The sequence below is a fragment of the Microcaecilia unicolor genome, chromosome 5, assembly GCF_901765095.1.
Source record: "Microcaecilia unicolor chromosome 5, aMicUni1.1, whole genome shotgun sequence".
NCBI lineage: Eukaryota > Metazoa > Chordata > Amphibia > Gymnophiona > Siphonopidae > Microcaecilia > Microcaecilia unicolor.
The window spans coordinates 215,713,783-215,738,126 of NC_044035.1; the positions used below are offsets into that span (position 1 = coordinate 215,713,783).

At 47.4% G+C, this 24,344-nt stretch overlaps 1 protein-coding gene across 1 annotated transcript in view; it reads left to right on the forward strand.

The window, feature by feature from the left end:
- Nucleotides 1-24,344, forward strand: part of LRRC36 (leucine rich repeat containing 36) — a 663,184-nt gene that overhangs the window by 348,099 nt on the left and 290,741 nt on the right. Inside the window, 1 exon segment of the mRNA XM_030203754.1 lies at nucleotides 21,120-21,439. Coding sequence (XP_030059614.1) covers nucleotides 21,120-21,439 — 320 coding nt within the window.

Genomic DNA, 24,344 nt, shown 5'->3' on the forward strand with positions numbered 1-24,344 from the left:
CTTACCAAATTCTTTCAGCGTGGTAGTTACAGAAATAATACAGCCAAAGAAGTTTAGTAGCCAGTGATGATTTGGAGCTGGCTCAATTGCCCAATTGCACAGTTCTTTGATTCAGCTGTGGTGCACTTCCACATGTTGTGCACAACTCTTAATATATTTTCCTGTACTTCACAACCCCTGTGTAGCACAGTTGACCACTAGAGTTGCAATTTGCACCTGCCACCTGGGTTGCAAGCTTTCTGCACCCACTTGTATTGCATGAAACTGTAGCCTCCTAGGTTGTTCGGTCTTCTAAATTTTCTATGTCTGCACAGGCTACATCTCAGGCTGCAACCACACCGGTTTCTCAGCTGATACTGACGTCTACCCTGCATGAGGAAATTGAGGAAATCTGGGCAATGCTCAAGGAAGAGCTGTCAGGGTTACTGCAATCGTAGTCTCTACAGGCATACATGGTGCTTGCACCTATCTCAGCCTAGCCCATGGATACATTGGAGAGACAGTCATGGAAAAGGTCCCTTACTTGTCCTCAAGCAGATGAAGCCATTACGTATGGGTTGTGTCCATCAACCAGCAGGGGGAGATAAAGAGCACTCAACTTTTCACAGTGCTTCATGGCCAGCTAGCTCCACTGCCTCTTCAGTATTCTCTATCTCCCCAAGCAGGGTGGCTGTAGCTTCTTCGAGCTCAATCAAAATCTGCCTGGGGGTGGCTCCTGGCTTGCCAGTTGTTAGCCGGGGTGTTAGAGGCTAAAGCAGCTTCACTTTGAAGGCACATAGGTCAGCCCTTTCCCTGCCTTACCCATGCCCCCGTGGATGTGGACATATTAGCTTGCTTTTCCCTGTCCTTTCCCACTCAGTGGATGCAGGCAGATTGGTTCGCCTTTCCCTGCCTTTCCCACTTATCTGAGCCTCCGGAGTGTTTTTATTTACCTCTTTTGCCTCTGCTTTCCTCACAGCGTTAAAAAATAAATAATTAATTAAAGTCGCAGCGATCTTGGAAAAGAGGTTTTTTTCTTGAGATTCTTCTGCAGGACCGGAGCTGTGATACTCGGTCCAGTGAGGTAAGAGTGTTTTCTGACTCCTCCGGGGTGGGCCCGCAATCGGGACGTTTTTGGCGCGAACCGCCATTTTTGAATTTTGCCGCCATTTTCGGCGATGGCTGCGGAGACTGTAAAGCGCTGTTCTAAATGTGGCAAACGCAAATCAGCAGTGGGGCTCTGTAATTCGTGCTGTACAGACGGTAGAGCCGGCCCGAGCATGGCGAGCGGCGATCTTTCGCGCTCTGAGCTGGCAGCGGACACCATTTTGGACTTTCCACATGGCGCGGCCTCCGTTGCGACGGAGAGCCCTGAATCCGGGGGGGGGGGGGGTCCTCTGAGTGAGGCTAATAATAGAGCTGATAGCCCTGGGCAGGATCCGGGCAGTCAGGGAGCGGTTTTCTCCCCTGATTTTGTTTTAATGCTGCATAGGGCATACATGCTTAAAATAGCTCTTCCACAGGGATCTTCGGACCCTCTGCCTGTCCCCCGGTGGATCCTTGCCTTTTGGAGTTGGCTTTGTCTGTTTCTTATCCTCCTGATAAACGCAGAAGGGCTAATTCCCCTTCTGAGTGTGGCGCACCCCCCCTTTCCCCCCCCCCCCCCCCCCCCCCGTGGTCGGGCTATGAGGATTCTGAGGGGTCTGGCAGAACTTCTTGGGCTGAGGAGCCAGAGTCGGGTGCAGAATTGCCACAGGAGCTTGATGATCCGTCTGCGGTGAGGATTTTCCACCGCGAGGAGCTGCCAGCGTTTATTTCAGATGCCTTACAAGCCCTCTCGATTGAAGATCCTGGGAGTGGCATAGCCTCCTCGGTTAATCCAAGGATGGCTAGTACCAGAAAGCCTGCTCGAGCCTTTCCTTTGCATGACTCCATCCAAGAGCTTATTTCGGCTCAATGGGCTGACCCCGCGGGACCTTTGAAGGTTGCCAGGGCTATGGGGCAATTATACCCTCTGACTGAGGATCATTTGGCTCGCTTTGCAATGCCTAATGTGGATGTCCTGGTCACGGCTGTGACAAAGAGAGCTACCCTCCCTGTTGAAGGAGGTCTTGCCCTGAAGGATATTCAAGACCACAGGCTTGATTCAGCTCTGAAGCGGTCCTTTGATTTGGCAGGTCTCACTGTTCGGGCGTCTGCATGCAGTTGTTATGCTGCTAGAGCCTGCCTGGCTTGGTTACAGCAGGCAGTGGAACAGCCCAGTGATGGAGCGGAGACCTTATCTGAAGTGGCTCCGTGGATGGAGTCGGCCTTGTCCTTTTTGGCTGACGCCCTTTATGATGTGGTCAGAGCTTCGGCTAAGCAAATGGCTGTAGCAGTGGCGGCTCGCCGCACTCTTTGGCTACGACATTGGGCAGCGGACATGGCTTCTAAGCAAAGGTTGGTGAAGTTGCCCTTTCAAGGCCTTCTCCTGTTTGGTGAGGAGCTGGAAAACATTGTTAAAGGCCTGGGGGATTCCAAACCTCAGCGCTTACCCGAAGATAGGCCGAAGCCTTCCTCTACGGGTCAGGCGATCCGCTCCTCTTACAGACCTCGCTTCCGTGAAGCTAGAAGGTACCGCCCAGGGTGTGCTGCTGGGTTCACTTCGCGTGCCCACTTTCAGCAGATAAACTCCTTTCGCTCGGACAAACTTTCCGCAGCTGCCGGTTCAAGGCCTGGAGTTCAGGAGCGACCCTCTCAATGATGGTGCACCGGCCCTCTCCTCGTTTCCTGTCATCGAAGGAAGACTTTCCCTCTTTTTCCAGGAGTGGGCCAAAATCTCCGCAGATCAGTGGGTCTTGGACCTGATCAGAGACGGATACCGAATAGAATTCAATGCCCCGGTGAGAGACGTGTTTGTGGAGTCCCGATGCAGTTCTGCTGCCAAACGGGCGGCGGTAGAGGAGACTCTGCACAGTCTGTGCCAGATAGGGGCTGTGACCCCGGTGCCTCCTGCTGAAGAAGGCCTAGGCCGCTACTCCATTTACTTTGTGGTGCCACGAAAAGGCGGGTCTTTTCGCCCGATCCTGGACTTAAAAGAGCTAAACAAGTCCTTAAGAGTGCGGCATTTTCACATGGAAACCCTGCGCTCTGTCATTGCGGCGGTACAGCCAGGAGAGTTTCTCACGTCTCTGGACCTGAAAGAAGCTTACTTGCACATACCAATTTGGCCCCCGCACCAGAAGTATCTGTTGTTTGCGGTGTTGGGAAAACATTTCCAGTTTTGGGCCTTGCCTTTTGGCCTCGCCACAGCTCCCCGAACCTTCTCCAAAGTAATGGTGGTGGTAGCTGGCTTTCTCAGGCGAGAGGGTATCCGGGTTCACCCGTACCTAGACGACTGGCTCATCAGAGCAGACTCCGAAAAAGTGAGTTATCTAGCTACAGCCAGAGTGGTTTCAGTCCTTCAATCTCTGGGCTGGGTCGTCAATATGGCCAAAAGTTACCTGACCCCCTCGCAATCTCTAGAATATTTGGGGGCCAGGTTTGACACAGCCTCGGGCTATGTGTTTCTTTCCGAACAAAGGCGGTGCAAGCTTCAGAATCAGGTCTGTCTGCTCCTGAGGATGCCCTGCCTGCGAGCTTGGGACATTGTCCAGCTGTTGGGATCGATGATGGCCACCTTGTAAGTGGTGCCATGGGCGAGAGTGCACCTGAGACCTCTACAGTATTCTCTACTTCAACGATGGTCTCCAGTATCTCAGGATTATCAGTGCAGACTTTCTTGGCTCCCTGCGGCCCGCCTCAGTATGGAGTGGTGGCTCTCGGACAGCATGTTGCGGCGGGGAATGCTGCTGGCGCGCCCTGATTGGTGTCTAGTGGTGACAGATGCCAGCCTGAAGGGCTGGGGCACACATTGCCAGGGGAAGCATGCCCAGGGTCTGTGGATGCCCGACAAGTCGGAGTGGTCTATCAACCGCCTGGAGTTGAAAGCGGTGTTTCTGGCTCTTCTGTCCTTTCAAGTGACCCTGGAAGGATTGGCTGTCCGAGTGATGTCGGACAACACGACAGCAGTGGCCTACATACATCGACAAGGCGGCACTCAGTGCAGAGCTCTAGCCGCGCAGGCCGAACAAATTTGCCACTGGGCCGCGCTGCATCTACAGTCCCTGTCAGCAGCTCACATTGCAGGTCAGAGCAACGTGCAAGCCGACTATCTAAGCAGGCATCAGATCGATCCAGCGGAGTGGGAACTAGCAGACGATGTATTCCTGCAGATATGTGCCAAATGGGGCAAGCCAGTGATGGATCTTATGGCGACCAGTTCCAATGCCAAAGTCCCGTGCTTCTTCAGCAGACGGAGGGATCCTCGCTGTGCTGGGTTGGATGCCTTGGCTCAACCATGGCCCCTGGGCTTGCTGTATGTCTTCCCTCTGTGGCCCTTGATAAGGCGAGTGCTCCTGCGGATTCGGCTGCATCCAGGAGAAGTGGTGCTCATCGCCCCGGATTGGCCCAGGAGGCCTTGGTATGCGGACCTCCGACAGATGCTGTTGGAGGCTCCCTTTCCGTTACCTCTGGTTCCGCACCTGTTGTCACAGGGTCCGGTGGCCATGGAGGACGCCTGCCGCTTTGGTCTTATGGCATGGCGATTGAGAGAGCGCAATTGAGAGATAAAGGCTACTCAAATAAGGTAATTTCCACTCTCCTGCAGGCCCATAAGCGCTCCACTTCCGTGGCTTATGCCAGGATTTGGTGCCAGTTTGAAGTCTGGTGTGTTTCAAGAGCGCTTTCTCCGTTGCGGGCTCCTGTCTCGCCGATTCTGGACTTTTTGCAGGATGGTGTACACAAAGGCTTGGCCTATAATTTCCTGCGGGTGCAAGTGGCAGCATTGGCCTCCCTGCTTGGCAAGGTTGAAGGCGTGTCCTTAGCTGCTCATCCAGATGTGGCACGGTTTCTTAGAGGGGTGCTTCGGCTCCGTCCTCCCGTGTGGGCACCTTGTCCAGCTTGGAACCTGAGGTTAGTATTGAAGGCCCTTCAGGGGGCTCCCTTTGAACCGCTTCGGCGTGCTTCAGAGAAAGATTTGACACTGAAGGCCGTCTTTTTAGTGGCCATTACCTCGGCGAGACAGGTGTCAGAGCTCAAGGCGCTGTCCTGTAGAGACCCTTTTCTGCAATTCTCAGAGTCAGGGGTCACGGTTCGGACCGTGCCTTCCTTCATGCCTAAGGTGGTTTCAGCGTTTCACCTAAACCAGCCTGTTTTTCTTCCCTCCTTTGTTGAGGAGGAGTTTCCAGGTTCATTTGGGCAGTTGCACCTTTTGGATGTGCGCAGGACTCTGTTGCAGTATCTGCAAATTACAAATTCTTTCAGGACCTCTGATCATCTTTTTGTGCTGTTTGCAGGTCCTCGCAGAGAGTCTTCAGCGTCTAAAGCCACTATTGCCCGTTGGCTCAAAGAAGCTATCTTTTCTGCATATCTGCTGTCTGGCCGGGCTCCGCCTGAAGCCTTTAAGGCACATTCCACAAGAGCGATTTCCTCTTCCTGGGCGGAAACTGGAGCACTATCTCTTCATGAGATTTGCAGTGCTGCAACATGGGCTCCTAAGCTCTCTTTCGCCCTACATTACAGGCTGGATGTGGCTGCCAGGAGGGATGTGCGTTTTGGAGCACAGGTGCTAGCGCGTGGTGTGGCTTGTTCCCACCCTATTTAGGGATTGCTTTGTTACATCCCATACGTAATGGCTTCATCTGCTTGATGACAAGGAAGGGAAAATTAGGTTCTTACCATGATAATTTTCTTTCCTTTAGTCATAGCAGATGAAGCCATGAGCCCTCCCTGTATGATTGTCTGTATTGCAGTGATTCTGATTTTAGGTGCTGTTCTTGTTTCCTGAAGTTATATTCCTTCCTTGGGGAGTCGGAAACAGTCTTCAGGATTCTTGCTACAGTTATAGGAGGATGAGTTCATTCCCTTCAGTTCATGTTTTGGGAGGATGAATTTATTCCCTCCAGGAGGATGCAAGTATTCCCTCCGTTTATACAAAGTGGAGGACGAGTTTATTCCCTCCAGGAGGATGAGTTCATTCCCTCCTTTGTTGAGTTCATGCCCTTGTTGAGGAGCCATCGTTTGCTGTGAGGAAAGTTCATGTTATTCCCATTGCGATTTGCCATACTGCTTTGGAAGCTTCAAATACTGAAGAGGCAGTGGAGCTAGCTGGCCATGAGGCACTGAGAAAAGTTGAGTGCTCTCTATCTCCCCCTGCTGGTTGATGGACACAACCCATACGTAATGGCTTCATCTGCTATGACTAAAGGAAAAAAAAATTATCATGGTAAGAACCTAATTTTCCCATACACCGGCTTCACGTTGACTGTTGGAAGCAGCTCGGTACCTGATTCACACATGTATCGTCATCAGCAGAGGAACTTTCTCCAACATCAGAAGTAAATATATCTACTACTACTACTTATCACTTCTATAGCGCTACAAGGCATACGCAGCGCTGTACACCAAATACGAAAAAGACAATCCCTGCTCAAAGAGCTTACAATCTAAATAAGACAGGTAAACATACAGAACAATTAAGAGGTAAGGGAATTAAAGAGGTAGGGTACAGGGCAAGTGAGTAGTGGCTAGGAGTCAATTAAGGAGGTAGGGTACAGGGCAAGTGAGTAGTGACTAGGAGTCAAAAGCAGTGTCAAAGAGGTGGGCTTTTAGCCTGGACTTAAGGCGGCCAAAGATGGGGCTAGACGTACAGGCTCTGGAAGTCTTTTCCAGGCGTGTGGTGCAACGAGGTAAAAGGAATGGAGTTTGGAATTAGCAGTAGAGGAGAAGGGAACAGACAAGAGAGATCTATCAGCAGAGCAGAGTGCCCAAGGGGAGGTGTAGGGAGAGACAAGAGTGGCGAGATACTGGGGCGCAGCAGAGTGAATGCACTTATAGGTCAACGCAATTTGACATATACTTGACGTACAAATTGGCTGTCTCTCCCACATACTCCTCATGAGCAGTACTTTGCAGAGTCCAACTCAGATCTCTCCTGGAAGACAGATCATGACCTACAGGACCTCTCGGATGAGGAGTCCTGTGACATCCCATTTGATCCTTCTCTGCCACCTCGGGGGAGAAAATCACTCCCAGAAAGTATATCCTTTCCAGATTTTCTTTGTGAAATGGCTCATGCTATAACTTTCAATCTGGACACAGAAGAAGAACCTCGAGCAGAACTTTTTCAGGTGACTATGATTCTCCACCAAGAGAGGGTATTACATTACCGCTCCATTCAGTTATGAAAACTAGTTTATTAAAAATCTGGGTGACCCCTCTGTCAGTCCAAATTGCCCCACAGAAAATTTACACAATGTATAGAATACAAAAATGTGCAGTATTTGAAATGACACAGCTACCACATCATTCATTAGTGGTAGAGTCTGCTTTAAAATACACTCACAGTGCTAGATCCAATGCTTCTGGTCCTCAAGAAAGAGAAGCAAGAACTTTGGACTCTTCGGCAGAAAAACTTTCCAAGCCACAGTGCTTAACCAATAGCATTTTAGACTACCAGCTTTATTCCACCATTTATTTAAAATCTCTTCTACAGAATTCTTTATTGTTTGTAGAATAAACAAGAAGAGTTCCAAACATTTCACAAAAAACTCCTAGCCTCTCATAGATGGGCCTTTGATGCTTTCGACATCTCTTCCCACATCTCTGCTCTAGGAATAGCAATGCACCAATTTGTCTTGGCTCAGAGTCTCTGACCTTGAATCTGCTGTCCAGGACCGCCTTGCAGAACTTACTTGCTGTGGAGACAACTTGTTTGGCTGATCTAATCAAAAAACATACAGATAGAATAAGAACATTATCTAGGCCACAGTAGAAGGAGGTTATAGATGCTCTAATTCTTCTTCTTCTTGGCATCGTTATACCCCTCCACCTCCTCCACCTCACAGCTCTACACATGAACGATCCCATCCGAGGCAGCAGCATGGACAGAAGTCCAAACACCTAGTCAAAGCAGCAGCCTACTCCTTACTAGAGAGCATTGCCACTGTCCAGTTGTCCATACCAACAAACCTTCCTGTCAAAGATGGGCTCTCATCTCCTCCAGTCGCTAGGTCTTACACACAATCCAACACGGCTATGCTCTGCATTGGCAAGCAAGACCCCCAGATCATCCACCAATAGAGTTATTTCATCTCCCTCCAACTTAATTTATTACAGAAGGAGCTCTTGGTTCTCCTCCGACAGAATGCAGTAGAACCAGGTCCTTCACCGGACAGGGATCAAGCTTTCTACTCCAGATATTTTCTGATTCAGAAAAAGACAGGAGGAATATGTACAATTCTCGATCTATGAGACTTAAAGAAATTTCTTCACAAAGAAAAGTTTTACATGATATCTCTGGGGCCACTACTCCCCATGATACAGCTCAATGATTGGCTTTGCCCTCTGGACCTCAAGGAGGTGTAAACCCACATACTTATTCTATCCGCTTACTGGAAATATCTTACCAATTGGATTGGCCTGTGCACCTCAAGTATTTACAAACTGTTTGGTAGTAGTAGCTGCAGCACTTCAGAGATGGAGTATCCATGTCTTCCCTTTCCTGGGCAACTTGTTAATCAAGTCAGCCACTCAGAAATCCACCGCCGCAAAATCCATGAAGTTGATTATAGAACTCCTAGAACTCCTTGGATTTGTAGTCAACTACCCCAAATTGCATCTTCAACCAGCACAGACATTGGAATTCATAGGTGCTCTGCTCGACACAACTCAAGGCCAAGTGTTCCTTCCTCAGCAGAGGGCAAACAAAATAATGCATCTCATCACTCAGGTGCCCCAGGCAACTCGTATATCTGCACATCAGATGGTCCACCTCCTCAGTCACATGGCCTCAACAATTCATGTAACACCATTAGCTCACCTTCAATTTCAAATTCCTCAATGGGCACTCTCCTCTCAATGGACTCAGGCCATGAGACCTTTTTCTGTCTGTATCCAGATAACTCCATGGCTCCACCACTCTCTTCAGTGGTGGATGGTGTCACGCAATCTAATCTGAGGCCTCCCATTCCAACCCATTTTACATCACAAGGTTCTCACCACTGATGAGGTGGGGTGGGGAGCACACCTCGATGGTCTCCATACAGAGGTTCTTGGACACCCCCCCCGCCCAAGAACAGAGATATCATATGAATCTCATGTAGTTGCGAGCAGCCTGGAATGCTGTCAAGAACTTCCAGGATCGAATTCTCAACCAGGTAATATTAGTACACACAATCAGGTGGTGATGTATTACCTGGAACCAGATCTTACCTCCTCTTCAGCAAGTAATCCAGATATAGACATGGGCAGCTTCCTGAAACATCTTCCTCAGAGCCATTTACTTAGCCAGAAGGTTATCAATAGAAATCAAACAAAATAAAACATGGAAAAGAAAATAAGATGATACCTTTTTTATTGGACATAACGTAATACATTTCTTGATTAGCTTTCGAAGGTTGCCCTTCTTCGTCAGATCGGAAATAAGCAAATGTGCTAGCTGACAGTGTATATAAGTGAAAACATTCAAGCATTACTATGACAGTCTGACAGGGTGGGAGGATGGGGGTGGGTAGGAGGTATGCATGGGGACATCAAAGCATATCATTGATATTCTAACAGGATGGGTGTGGATAGGTGAGGGGTGGGGTGATCAACAGAGAAATATAGCTTTATGGTTTATAATGGGCTAGGAACCCCAGATCCTTGTTAAGTCCTTTCTGTTGGGTGTTAAAATATTCAATCATTGATTTCTATTGATAACCTTAAGAGTGGACTAACATGGCTACCACACTCCTCTACTTAGCCAGAAGAAAGCAGAGTCCTTTAACCCTAAGAATGGTCTCTCAGTGCCTCAGTCATCTGCCAGATATTTCAGCAGTGGGGAACTGTCATGTCCCCTACCTCAACGCAAGCGGCGTCCTCGGGCTGCGCGGGGTCCCGTCGACACGCACACTTGACTGACACTGCCTGAGCCATGTGTGTGTAGTCCTCTCTGGGTTTGTTCAGAAAGCGGTGGTTGCAGGCTCCTTAATTTCTTTGCTTCCATGCACCTGTTTCTGCTCTCTCTCTCTCTGCCTGGCTTCTAGGCTCCTTGATTGCTTTGCTTCCACCCATCTGGGTCTGCTCTTCCTCTGCCTGGCTTCCCTTGCTTCTCTCCTATTGGTCTTCTAGTTCCTCCTTCCCCTGCTCTTATCCTATGGCTGTGCCCCTTCTCCCTGCTGATGTCAGATGCCAGCACTTTATCAGCTGAGCTCTCCCTGTACTCCATGCTTTGGCTTCTACTTTGGTAGCTGTTTCTAACTCTGTAGTTTGCTTCTTATCTACTGGTCCCTCGTTGCTGACTTTGCCTGTACCTGGATTACTCTTCTGCCTGCCGCCTGCCTACTGACTTTTGCCTGCATCTGGATTACTCTCTTGCCGTAAGTCCTGCAGGCCACCCGCACCTAGGGGCTCAACCTCTGGGGAACAGCGGCCAGCGTAGGTGAAACCCGGGGTTGTCCAACCGCCAAGCAGAACCTGGTCCGAGTACCGGGCTCAGCAGCGCTCTCTTTGGTACAAGAACTCACAAGTCTGACAGGAACACCGGAGATAGACCTGTTTGCTTCTCCTCAGAACAACAAACTTCCCCTAATCTTTTCCAGACTCTATGCTCCCAACAGCATAGCCCCAGATGCCTTCTTACTTCACTGGGGAAGGTTCTTCTCTATGCTTTTCTCTTACAGCCCTTAATTGGGAAAATGCTTCTCAAACTCAGTTGAGGCCAAGGAACCTTGATTCTAATTGCTCCTTACTGGCTTTGACAAATTTGGTTTCCTTTACTCCTAAGTTGTCATCCAAGGAACATTTCAGGTTGGATGCTTTCCCAACCCTCATAACTCAGAACGAAAGATCCCTTCTTTATTTGAACCCTGTTCTCTAGCCCTCATGGCATGGTACCTGACAACATAGAATTGTGTTCTTTAAACATTCCTCATGTAATCTCTCAGATACTTCTTGCTTCCAGGAAAACCTCCACAAGAAAATGTTACCACCTAAAATGGAAAAGATTTTCTTTCTGATGTGCCTTTAGCTTAGTAGCATAGTAGCATAGTAGATGACGGCAGAAAAAGACCTGCACAGTCCATCCAGTCTGCCCAACAAGATAACTCATATTTGCTACTTTTTGTGTATACCCTACTTTGATTTGTACCTGTGCTCTTCAGGGCACAGACCGTATAAGTCTGCCCAGCACTATCCCCGCCTCCCAACCACCAGCCCCGCCTCCCAACCACTGTCTCTGGCACAGACCGTATAAGTCTGTCCAGCACTATCCCCGCCTCCCAACCACCAGCCCCGCCTCCCAACCACCAGCCCCGCCTCCCAACCACCGGCTCTGGCACAGACCGTACAAGTCTGCCCAGCACTATGCCCGCCTCCCAACCACCAGCCCTGCCTCCCAACCACCGGCTCTGGCACAGACCGTACAAGTCTGCCCAGCACTATCCGCTCCTCCCAACCACCAGCCCTGCCTCCCAACCACCGGCTCTGGCACAGACCGTACAAGTCTGCCCAGCACTATCCCCGCCTCCCAACCACCAGCCCCGCCTCCCAACCACCGGCTCTGGCACAGACCGTATAAGTCTGCCCAGCACTATCCCCGCCTCCCAACCACCAGCCCCGCCTCCAGCACAGACCGTATAAGTCTGCCCAGCACTATCCTTGCCTCCCAACCACCAGCCCTGCCTCCCAACCACCGGCTCTGGCACAGACCGTACAAGTCTGCCCAGCACTATCCCCGCCTCCCAACCATCAGTCCCGCTTCCCACCACCAGCTCTGGCACAGACCGTATAAGTCTGCCCAGCACTATCCCCGCCTCCCAACCACCAGCCCTGCCTCCCAATCTTGACTAAGCTCCTTAGGATCCATTCCTTCGGCACAGGATTCTTTTATGCTTATCCCATGCATGTTTGAATTCCGTTACCGTTTTCATTTCCACCACCTCCCGCGGGAGGGCATTCCAAGCATCCACTACTCTCTCCGTGAAAGTTGGACTGTTGTCTTCCTTTACTCGGTTGGGAAAGGGTCTCCTGGGGAGAGGGGGGGGGGTCAATATACTCAGGCCTTTACCATCATCTTAGCTGGAAAAAAAGCCAGATTCCTCATTGGATCCAGGACCCGGTTCTTTCCACAGACCAGGACAGCAGCAGTGTGAATCAGGATCTCTGTCACTGTCCCTCTGAAACTGGAGCTTCAGGGGTTCACCCTTAGCGCTGGCTGGCTGTTCATCACAAGGGATTCTGCAAACTTCTCTACTGTATCCGATTGCTGCAAGGCTCTGCTATTCTCGATGAATTTAGTCAGGGTTTCACATTGCTGGAAAGAAACGAAACAAGAGGAGGAGAAGGACCTTACGATACCGTGAGAAACAAAAACAAACCAGTGAGGTAAGTCCAAGGAGGACAACAAAAATACTTTACTGGAAAAGGCAAAAACGACCCAACGTGTCGGGTCATTTTTACCTTTTCCAACAAAGAACCTCTACTATCCTCCTTGGACTTACCTCACTGGTCCGTTTTACATTGCAGGAAAGAGAAATCGTACGCAAGAGTTATGTAGCTGCACGTCCTGGGCATCGTGGAAGAGAACATTCGTGGGCAGAGAGGAGGGCACAGACCCAAGTGAAGTGAAGGACGTAGCGAGAGATTGACTTACCGCTGGCTTGGGAAGCAGGGCAGCATTCTGGGAGCCATACAGCACAGTCAGGTCCCGAAAAATGGCCAACAGAAGGTGGACAGCATGTTGCACAGCAGAACTCTTACATTTCTCAAGCTCAAGCTTATCTCTTGTTCTCCTGGGTCTGCTCTTCCTCTGCCTGGCTTCCCTTGCTTCTCTCCTATTGGTCTTCCAGTTCCTCCTTCCCCTGCTCTTGTCCTATGGGTGTGCCCCTTCTGCCTGCTGATGTCAGATGCCAGCACTTTATCAGCTGAGCTCTCCCTGTACTCCATGCTTCGGCTTCTACTTTGGTAGCTGTTTCTAACTCTGTATTCTGCTTCTTATCTACTGGTCCCTCGTTGCTGACTTTGCCTGTACCTGGATTACTCTTCTGCCTGCCGCCTGCCTACTGACTTTTGCCTGCATCTGGATTACTCTCTTGCCTGCCGCCTGCCTACTGACTTGGCTGTACCTGGGTTATTTTCTTGTCTGCCGCCTGCCTACTGACTGCCGCTTGTACTTGGATTACTCTCTTGACCTGCTGCCTGCCCGGCCGATAACATTCATTACCCCGCTTCCAGCTCCATCCCGTAAGTCCTGCAGGCTGCCCGCACCTAGGAGCTCAACCTCTGGGGAACGGCGGCCAGCGCAGGTGAAACCCGGGGTTGTCCAGCCGCCAAGCAGAACCTGGTCCGAGTACCGGGCTCAGCAGCGCTCTACGTGGTACAAGAACTCACAAGTCTGACAGTAAGCCGAAGCCATGAGTTCGCCGGACAAACCCGACCTGTCTGAGTTGGCCCATGTTCTTCAGCAGCAACAGGCCCAGCTAAACCGTCTGTCTGGAGTTCTACAGGAGGTGTGTTCCAAGATGTCAACCCTTCAATCCCAACGACAGCCTCCTGTTGTGTCGTCCGGATCCGTGTTACATACTCCAGGGTTGCAGCTTCCTGAGCCTCCCCAGTTCGATAGCATCCCTTCTGCTTGCCGAGGGTTCCTCAACCAATGTCTTATGCTGTTTGAAATGCAACCAGAAGCCTTTTCTACAGATAGACTCAAGATAACCTATATCATCTCTCTACTCTCAGAATCCGCCTTGGCTTCGGCCTCTCCTCTCTGGGAGCAATGGGACCCTTTACTCACTGATCTTGGAGAATTTCTTCGCCGCTTCCAGTTGGTTTTCGATGTGTTGGGAGAGCCCTCCTCTGCAGCTGCAGAACTTCTACGAGTTCAACAAGGCAATTGTTCTATTGGTGCTTATGCCGTTCACTTTCGAACCCTAGCTTCAGAGGTAAGATGGAACCAAGAGGCCCTTATGGCCATTTTCTGGCAAGGACTCAACGACCGGATCAAAGATGAACTGGCCTGCCAGGAACTTCCGAATGCTTTGGATGCTCTGATCACCCTCTGCGTCCGTATCGACGTACAGTTTCAAGAAAGGTCACTGGAACGCTCTGCTCAGCGCCGCTCTGAGACCATCTCCCCAGACGCCGTGCCCTTCTTCTCCCAAAGGTGCGGCAAGCTCTACTTCTGGAGTCCCTGAAGAGCCAATGGTTATCGGACGGCATCGCCTCTCTGAGAAGGAGAGGGCCCACCGTCTGGACAATCAACTTTGCCTCTACTGTGGGCAGGCTGGCCACTTCCTAAGACATTGTCCGAATAAACCGGGAAATGCAATGACCTAGGGTCACTGAAGGGGTGGCCCTGGGTCGTTTTCACCTCTTCCGGATAATCTTGTCTCCGTCCCAATTTCCCAACTCTGAAAGAAACTCAGTATTAACATTGTGGCTTTGATCGATTCAGGAGCAGGAGAAAATTTTATTAATGCCGGTCTCCTGAACCAACTAGGAGCTCCTTCAATTCTTTGCAAACCTACGCTATACGTGGCCTCCATTCAAGGTTTAACTCTTCCCTACTCCATCACTCACGTTGCCCAGCCCTTGCAGAGGCAAGTTGGAATTTTGCATAAGGAGGAAATTCAATTTCTGGTGCTTCCCCGGGCCAGTCATTCCATTATTTTAGGCCTACCCTGGTTATGACTACATGCACCAAGTATCAACTGGACTACGGGTGATATCGGCAGTTGGGGTTCTCAATGTTTCGCCACATGTCTCACGCCGGTGGTGCCTTCCCCGTGGACTATTGCGGCCTCCCCGGGGGTCTTGAGCCCAGGTGATGCTTCTCTCCCCAAGGAATATCGTGATTTCCAAGACGTTTTTAATGCGCAGGAGGCGGACTCTCTTCCTCCTCATCGCCCTTTTGATTGCCCCATTGAGCTACTCCCAGGCAAAATGCCCCCTCGGGGCCGGCTCTACACCCTTTCTCGGGAGGAATCTAATACCACGCGGGAATATATTCAAGAAAACCTCCATAAGAGCTTCATCAGACCCTTTTCATCCCTGGTGGGGGCAGTGTTCTTTTTTTGTTTTCAAGAAAGATGGCTCGTTGCGGCCCTGCATTGACTACCGAGGTCTGAACGAAATAACCATCAAGAATCAGTATCCGTTTCCCCTCATTCCAGAACTTTTCGACCGTCTGCAAGGGGTATCTATCTTCACCGAATTAGATCTCCGAGGGGCATACAACCTAGTCCGAATTCGCCATGGGGATGAATGGAAGACCACTTGAGGGACCTTTTGAGTATTTAGTTATGCCGTTTGGCCTTTGCTACACACCTGCGGTGTTTCAGGAATTCATCAATTTTATTTTTCAAGATCTTCTGTACTCTTCAATCATAGTTTTCTTGGATGACATCCTGTTTTTCTCTACTTCTGTTAAGGACCATGTCCATCATGTGCGTACGGTCCTGCAGCGCCTCCGGAGCCACCACCTATTCGCCAAGCTGGAGAAGTGCTTGTTTCATCAACAGTCTATCCCATTCTTGGGATATATCGTCTCCTCGAATGGACTCCAGATGGACCCCGCTAAACTCAGAGTCATCCGAGATTGGCCCGTGCCCCAGGGTCTCTGGGCCTTGCAATGATTTTTGGGCTTTGCTAACTACTACTGGCAGTTCATTCATCGATATTCCATCATCACTGCCCCTCTCACCGGGTTGACCCGGAAGGGGGCAGATGTGAAGAACTGGACACCGGAAGCCCTAGACGCCTTCACCACCCTTAAACAAGCTTTTCTGTCCGCCCCAGTACTCCGAAGTCCTGATGTTAAAAGACCGTTCGTTATAGAGGTTGATACCTCTTCCCTCAGGGCAGGGGCTCTTCTTTCTCAAGCCTCAGAGTCTGGCAAACGCCACCCCTGTTTTTTCTTCTCTAAAAATGTTTCTCTGGCCAAACAAAAATATACAGTTGGAGACCGGGAACTGTTGGCCCTTAAATTGGCTTTTCAAGAATGGCGCTACCTCCTGGAAGGTGCTTTGCACCCCATCATGGTAATCACAGATCACAAGAATCTCCTATACCTTCAGGAAGCCAAAAGGTTGAACCCACGGCAGGCACGCTGGTCATTATTCTTTGCCCGTTTTAACTTCCGCCTGGTGTTCCGACCGGCCGAGAAAAATACGCAAGCTGATGCTCTATCCAGGGCCTTCAACCCTTCTGAAGAATCCGAAGAGTGTTACCCCATGCTCAATCCTGCCTGCATTGCCTCCACAACCTTGGTCTCACCCAAATCTACGAGAACTTCCATGCCACCTCAATCCAGGAAGAAAGTCTTCAAATGGGGACACTCCTCCACTTTTGCGGGTCACCCTGGTTTCCGTAAGACTTTTCATTTAATATCTCAGTATTACTGGTGGCCTCGCATGGCTCAAGATATCTTACATTTTGTTTCTACTTATCCCACTTGCGCCCTGAACAAGTTCCCTCCTGGCAAGCCGTGGGGACTCCTGCAGCCTTTACCAGTTCCGCAACTCCCATGGCAGGAAATATCAATGGATTTTGTTGCTGAACTCCCTGAATCCCAGGGGCACACAGTCATTTGGGTAGTGGTGGACCAATTTTCCTGGACGGCCCATTTTATCCCCATGAAGGCCCTTCCTTCTGCTGCCACCTTTGCCACGGCCTTTATCCAACACATTTTCCGTTTACGTGGTCGCCCTCTGCGGATCATTAGTGATCGGGGCTCTCAATTCACTTCAAGTTTCTGGAGAACCCTACCTCCAAGATTACCACTCACTTTTCGTCTGCCTACCACCCACAGACTAATGGCCTTGTGGAACGGGTCAATCAAACTCTCAAGGCCTTCCTATGGATGTACACTAACAGTCAACAGGATGACTGGTCTGCATTGCTCCCCTGGGCAGAATTCGCCTATAACAACAGTTTTCATACTGCTTCTCATACCTCGCCATTTTTTACAGTGTATGGATGCTATCCTCATCTGCCGCTTCCAATCCCTCAGACACAAGCCTCGCCTCTGCTCCACTGGACTCTCACTGATATTCAGGATATCTAGGCCAAGGTCCAGCAACATATTCAGCGAGCCTCGGCTAAGTACAAGCTCTTCGCGAATCGAAAAAGACAAACTGCACCAGTTTTTCAACCAATAGTTGAGGCTTCGCCTATCCTCCTTCAAGTACTCCATGCTTCGGCTTCTACTTTGGTAGCTGTTTCTAACTCTGTAGTCCGCTTCTTATCTACTGGTCCTGCGTTGCTGACTTTGCCTGTACCTGGATTACTCTTCTGCCTGCCGCCTGCCTACTGACTTTCGCCTGCATCTGGATTACTCTCCTGCCTGCCGCCTGCCTACTGACTTTCGCCTGTACCTGGATTACTCTTTTGCCTGCCGCCTGCCTACTGACTTTCACTTGCATCTGGATTACTCTCTTGCCTGCCGCCTGCCTACTGACTTGGCTGTACCTGGGTTATTTTCTTGTCTGCCTACTGACTTGCCTGTACCTGAGTTACTCTCTTGCCTGCCGCCTGCCTACTGACTGCCACTTGTACCTGGATTACTCTCTTGACCCGCTGCCTGCCTGGCCAATACATTCATCACCCCGCTTCCAGCTCCGTCCCGTAAGTCCTGCAGGCCGCCTGCACCTAGGGGCTCAACCTCTGGGGAACAGCGGCCAGCGCAGGTGAAACCCGGGGTTGTCCAACCACCAAGCAGAACCTGGTCCGAGTACCGGGCTCAGCAGCGCTCTCTTTGGTACAAGAACTCACAAGTCTGATAGGAACACCGGAGATAGACCTGTTTGCTTCTCCTCAGAACAACAAACTTCCCCTAATCTTTTCCAGACTCTAAGCTCCCAACTGCATAGCCCCAGATGCCTTCTTACTTCACTGGGGAAGGTTCTTCTCTACGTTTTTCTCTTACAGCCCTTAATTGGGAAAAAGCTTCTCAAACTCAGTTGAGGCCAAGGAACCTTGATTCTAATTGCTCCTTACTGGCTTAGACAAATTTGGTTTCCTCTACTCCTAAGTTGTCATCCAAGGAACATTTTAGGTTGGATGCTTTCCCAACCCTCATAACTCAGAACGAAAGATCCCTTCTTCATTTGAACCCTGTTCTCTAGCCCTCATGGCATGGTACCTGACAACATAGAATTGTGTTCTTTAAACATTCCTCATGTAATCTCTCAGATACTTCTTGCTTCCAGGAAACCCTCCACAAGAAAATGTTACCACCTAAAATGGAAAAGATTTTCCTTCTGATGTGCCTTTAAGTCGCTCAAGCTTATCTCTTGTTCTCTACCTATTCTGATGGAATACCTCCTCCATCTTTTCAATTCTGGCCTCAAGACTAACTCAGTCAGAGTACATTTGAGTGCCAACTTGATAGTAGACCAATTGCAGTGCATCCCTTGATGATTAGATTCTTGAAAGGTTTATATCACACTAAATATCCCATCAAAGACTCTCCGGAGGTATGGGATCTCAATGTAGTTCTCACTTCTATCATGAAACCTTTGTTCAAACCATTACGTTCTTCTCTAAAATTCCTAATTTATAAAGTATTGTCCTTGATAGCTCTTAGTTCTGCCAGAATAGTCAGTGAGCTCTAAGTCTTTATGTCAGATCATCCTTACACCAGATTCTACCATGACAGGGTTGTACTCTGAACCCACCCCAAATTCCTCCCAAAGGTTGTTTCGGACTTTCATCTCAATCAATCCGTTGTTCTGCCTGTCTTCTTTCCTAAACCACATTCTCATCTTGGATAAGCAGTACTACATACTTTGCACTGCAAGCTTGCTCTAGCATACTATCTAGAGACAAAGCCTTCTCAAAACTCCTCCCAGCTCTTTGTATCCTTTGATCCTAACAGATTGGGAGTTCCCATCACCAAGTGTACTATCTCTACTTGAATGTCTGACTGTATCTCTTACATCTATGCTCGGGCTGGGCTGACCCTTGATGGCCATGTCACCGATCATAATGTGCGAGCTGTGGTGGCCTCAGTAGCCCGTTTCCATTCTGCATTTATTCAAGACATTTGCAACGTGGCTATTTGGTCTTTTATCCATACTTTCACGACTCATTACTATCTGGACCAGTATTCTAGGCGGGAGAGCCAGTTTGGACAAGCAGTTCTACAGAATCTTTTTACTACTTAAAAGCCAACTCCACCCTCCGGCCCATTTTTCCACCAGGCTCACTATTTACTTGACTGTCAGAATATATTTTTCCCATGAGCCTGGTAGCTAGTGAGTCCAATTTGTGAGAATATTATGCCTGCTTGTCCTCAGAGAAAGCTAAATTACTCACCTGTAGCAGGTTTTCTCCGAGGACAGCAGGCATATATTCTCACAACCCATCCAGCTCTCCTTGGAATTGTCTTCTTGGCTTTGACACTATACTGCCGGTCCCGCACTCATGTGTCAGGTGGGAAGGCACCCACACATGCGCAGTGGGGGTACTGCCTTAAAGATTTAAAGTGGCAGTACACTTTGACAGTGTCCACACTGGGCTCCGTTGGATGACGTCACCCATTTGTGAGAATATATGCCTGCTGCCTCAGAGAACACCTGCTACAGGTGGTTAACTTAGCTTTCACTGTTGTGTGCAGCCTTTAAGTAGATCGCTACCTGTGTGAGTGTTCATCCTGGCTTTTCCCTGGAGACAATAAAGTTGTTTACCTGCAGCAACTGATCTCTGAGGACAGCAGAATAGCCAGTCACAAAAATCTTTCTTCTTCCTTTTCTAGCATTGGATATTTTTTTTTCTGACGTTAGATGTGTACCTGATTATTCTGCCATCTTCAGAGAAACACTCATTACAGATAAGCACCTTTTGCTTTACTTATATTTGAGGAAAAATGACAGATGAAAAGGCGTATCTGTCATTTGCATTCATAATTTAAAAGAAGCTATACAAAATGTTATTATTTATTGTAAAGCACTTTGACCTTCTTTAGATAGAGTAGTATATCAAATTTGTTCAATAAATAATAAACTATGTAAATGATAGGATAATATTCTTTTTAATTTTTCCCTTTGGATTTGTTTTAAAGAATCAAAGGGATATTCCACTACATAAGCTTTAAATCAATAAAAGCATTCTTAATACCAATCCTGAACTTCTTTATAGTTGGCATGGGGGGGTGGGATGAGAAAGAGGGGGAGAACCAAAGAGGTTGCTCTATACTCACAGTGAAAAGAAAGCAGAAGCCGTTTCTAAACAAAGAAAACAAAACCGAATTGCATTTATTTAACCCATAGTGTGTAGTTCTCCTGTTTTTGGCTATCTTTCTCAATATCATTTGGCTATCTTTCCCAATATCATTTCACAAATAAATGTGTTTCCTCAGGGTGATGTCAGCTTTATCAGAAGCTTCTACTGTATTTCTAGTGAATGAAAATGAGTGCCTGGTTATCTTATGTCGGGCTGCTATTTCCGCCATGTTTAGGCATATCACCAGTATTATTTAGATTTGGATTTTAGTATTAATTACTTGCTTTTTCTAAATCTTAGTTCAAGGTGAGTTATGCATTTAGGTGCACAAATTATTTCTAATATTCCTTCTATTGTAGAAGTTTTACCATTGGTCACTATAATCACTAACAATGAGTATCTCTCAATACATCAATGATATAGCTAATTATTGATGGGCAAGACAATATCTTATAATTGTAGACTGAGAAAGTTAACAATGGGTGTATTGGAATTTTCAGCAATAAAGCTTACCAGAACTGTGGGTTCCTTTTTTTTTTTTTTTTTTTTTTAAATGCCTCAGTGCCTACAATTTCAATTGACCCCTAGTCAGTTTTCAAAGGGACTGATTTAGGCACCTAACTGTTAATAAAAGTTAGTTACTAAATCCTTTGAAATTTGACTCTGGTGATGTCAAAGTTTGCACTCTCTATTTTGGTCAGAGGTCAGGCCTAGTAACAACCAAAATTTTAACTTATTCTTATCAACCCTGGTTCCACTTTTTAAGGAACCCCAACAGAAGCATCTTGGCAGGAAGGCAGGTAAATGCAAAACCATTTAAGAATATGAATTTGTGTGAGTGGAATGTTTTCTCTCTCCAGATTTATGTACCACGACACATCTGAATAGTGATCCTCTCCTGTCAGCATTAGTTTCTGACCTCAACAATCTAAAATCAATGCAGAGATATTTCTCATCTGACATCCAGCCAGAGAAGTCCCTTTCACCTTTCATTACAGCAACAACTTTCATATCAAACAAAGACAAAGAGCTATCCAGCAAGAGGTGCTCAACCCCAGAAAAGACAGTGACTCTACCTTATGAACCTCTGTTCAGTTCTCCAAAAGCCGAAACAGAACAAACTACCAGGCTCAACATTCCAATGTCACCAAAACCACCACCTATACATAAGGAGAGCGAGGTCAGTATCTCCGTACAGTTTTCTGCAAACATTTAAAATGGGGTCGATACCTTAATGTTGCCCTTATACATAGAGAAAAGAGTCTTGCTGCATTGGCAAGCAGGATGATCAACAATGCGAGGAAAGCATCTAACTAAGCCTAGAAAAGTCTAGTAGACTTTTCTGAATACCTCTTGCACAAATTCTCTGTATATTTTCATCTGCTCATAGATTTCCAGCACTTCTTTCTATCATATCCCACTGCCACTTTTTTCTTTGCGATTTTGTGCTAATTTCCTTTTTCCTGCACTGTGAACTTCCTCATCTATCTCTCTTGATTTCTTAAGTGTTAAAGCAGTTTACTTTGTCTTTGACATCAGCACTGCTGCTCTGGAGATTTTTTTTCTTTATGGTGGGGTTTTGGCAGCGTTGTGTTGGCTTTCTTTTTGTATTGCACATATTTTGTTTGATTTCAGTGTTTATTTTTCTCACAATTTTGGAAAGCAAACCAGCAGCTTCGCACGTAATTGTAACATGACCGAAATGGATCATTTTATGGATTATATTTGGTGTTTAAAGCTTGAGTATGACATTCTTAGTTGTGGCACGTATGCCAGTGTCTTTCATAATGATAAAATACTATAACCAGGATATAATAAACCTAACAATTTCAACAATAATTCTTGTAATTTTTAAATTTTATATTTTTTAAGAGCACCCTCAGATATTCCCACTATAAAGAGCGCAACAAATTTTTGTTGCTTAATGGTGTAGCACTTCTTTCATCGGGTTACTCATTTTTATTCTTCTTTTGTGAATCACCGAATAAGTGCTAGCAGGCTGGTATAATTCTTCAAATAGTGTAATAACAATGTCCTGCCAGCCTTGTGTGCGGTACAAAAAATATATACCTTGCCCAATATTCAACAAGATCAGTGATATATAAAAGTAATTAGTGTTAAAATGTTTAATGAACACTTATCTGAGTTTGTGCTGTATCCACGTTACTTTTATGCTGTGTCCATAATCTCCTTTTATCCAAAAATAAATTTCTGATTATTCGCCTTCCCCTGAACACACCCGACACCGCGGGTTTCAGTATTCTTTCCTCAGAGTCTAGGGTTAAGACGGCCTGCTGTTCTGTTCATAACATTGTCAAGACACCAGCTGCAGAGATGTTTAAACATTCCGTCTTCAAGGTTTTAAAGGCGCCTTTTCAATGGCTACACCCCAGACGCTCCTGAAGTGACGTCACTACAAAAATCAAAAAAACTTTATTGACCTTTGTGAAGTCTATAATAAAAGGTTTTTAGTATCACTGCTCTAAATCTAAACACTTCATGTCCCTTACAAAAAGAGAAAACCATTCAAGATTCTGTATTCTATATTATGGGTTCCACTCTATGTTCTCATTAAGGCCTGTAGGATTGATGGTATTTAATTTAAATATCCACCATTGTTCTCGTCGGGCCAATCGTGTAGCCCGATCAGTACCTCCAGGAAGCTCTGTGATATGATCCGCAATAAACCATCTTAAATCCCCAAATGTATGATTGAACTGCAAACAGTGAACTACTAAAGGGGCAGTGACAGTTTGTGTAGTTAGACGACTTTTATGTTCTGTTAGTCTGATCTTCATCTGTCTGATCGTGCGTCCCACGTAATATAAGCCGCAGGGGCACACTATCATATATACCACAAATGATGTCAAACAAGAAGTATTATGTCTTAATTTGAAAGTCTGTTGTGTCTGAATATGTGTCCATTCCTTTACTGTTGTAGTTTGGGAACAAAATTGGCAATTGCCACATGGTTGATGTACCCCTTCCTCAGACATTTGGTTGGTGTACATTCCAGTAGTAAGGACTAAGTTGTCTCGTAAGTTCCGCCCCCAGCTATATGCTATGCAAGGGGATTGATCAAAAACTGAATGAAAAGTCAGTGCTTGCCAGTGTTTAAATATCAATCGAGCTACTTGAGGAGCTAAAGTGGAGAAACCCAATACGCAAACAAACTTGTTCATTTGTTCTTTGGGTTTGTCCAAAAGCAACAACGGACGTTGAGCATATAATGCCCGCCTATATGCTTGTTTAATACAGGACTTAGAATATCCCCGTGCTTGGAGTTTCGCCGATAATTGTATCGATTGTTGTTTAAATGCGTTGTCAGTAGAACATATCCTGCGTAAACGCAGGAATTGTCCAATTAGTAAAGACTATTTTAATCTATATGGATGGTGACTCGCAAATGATAACAGCATGTTCCGGTCCATTTGTTTGTGATATACTGTAGTGTATAAATTGCCATCTTCCTTTGTGATCCATGTGTCCAAAAATGCAATATGTTTCACATGTTTTGTCATTGAGAATTTTAGACATGGGTCTCGACTGTTGATCCAATTCAAAAATTCAGACAACCGATGTTCTGTGGATGTCCAAATAAAAAAGACATTGTCGATAAAACGATGCCAATGGACTATGACTGAAAACCACTGAGATTGATATAAATGAGTATCTTCAAAATAGCAACTTTGAGGCATATTTTCAAAGCACGTAGCCTTCCAAAGTTCTATAGAAACCTATGGAACTTTGGAAGGCTAAGTGCTTTGAAATTATGCCTAGTAACATAGTAGATGACAGCAGAAAAAGACCTGCACGGTCCATCCAGTCTGCCCAACAAGATAAACTCACATGTGCTACTTTTTGTGTATACCTTACCTTGATTTGTACCTGTCCTTTTCAGGGCACAGACCATATAAGTCTGCCCAGCACTATCTCCGCCTCCCAACCACCAGTCCCGCCTCCCACCAGCGGCTCTGACACAGACCGTATAAGTCTGCCCAGCACCATCTCCACCTCCCGCCACCGGTTCTGCCACCCAATCTTGGCTAAGCTCCTTAGGATCCATTCCTTCTGAGCAGGATTCC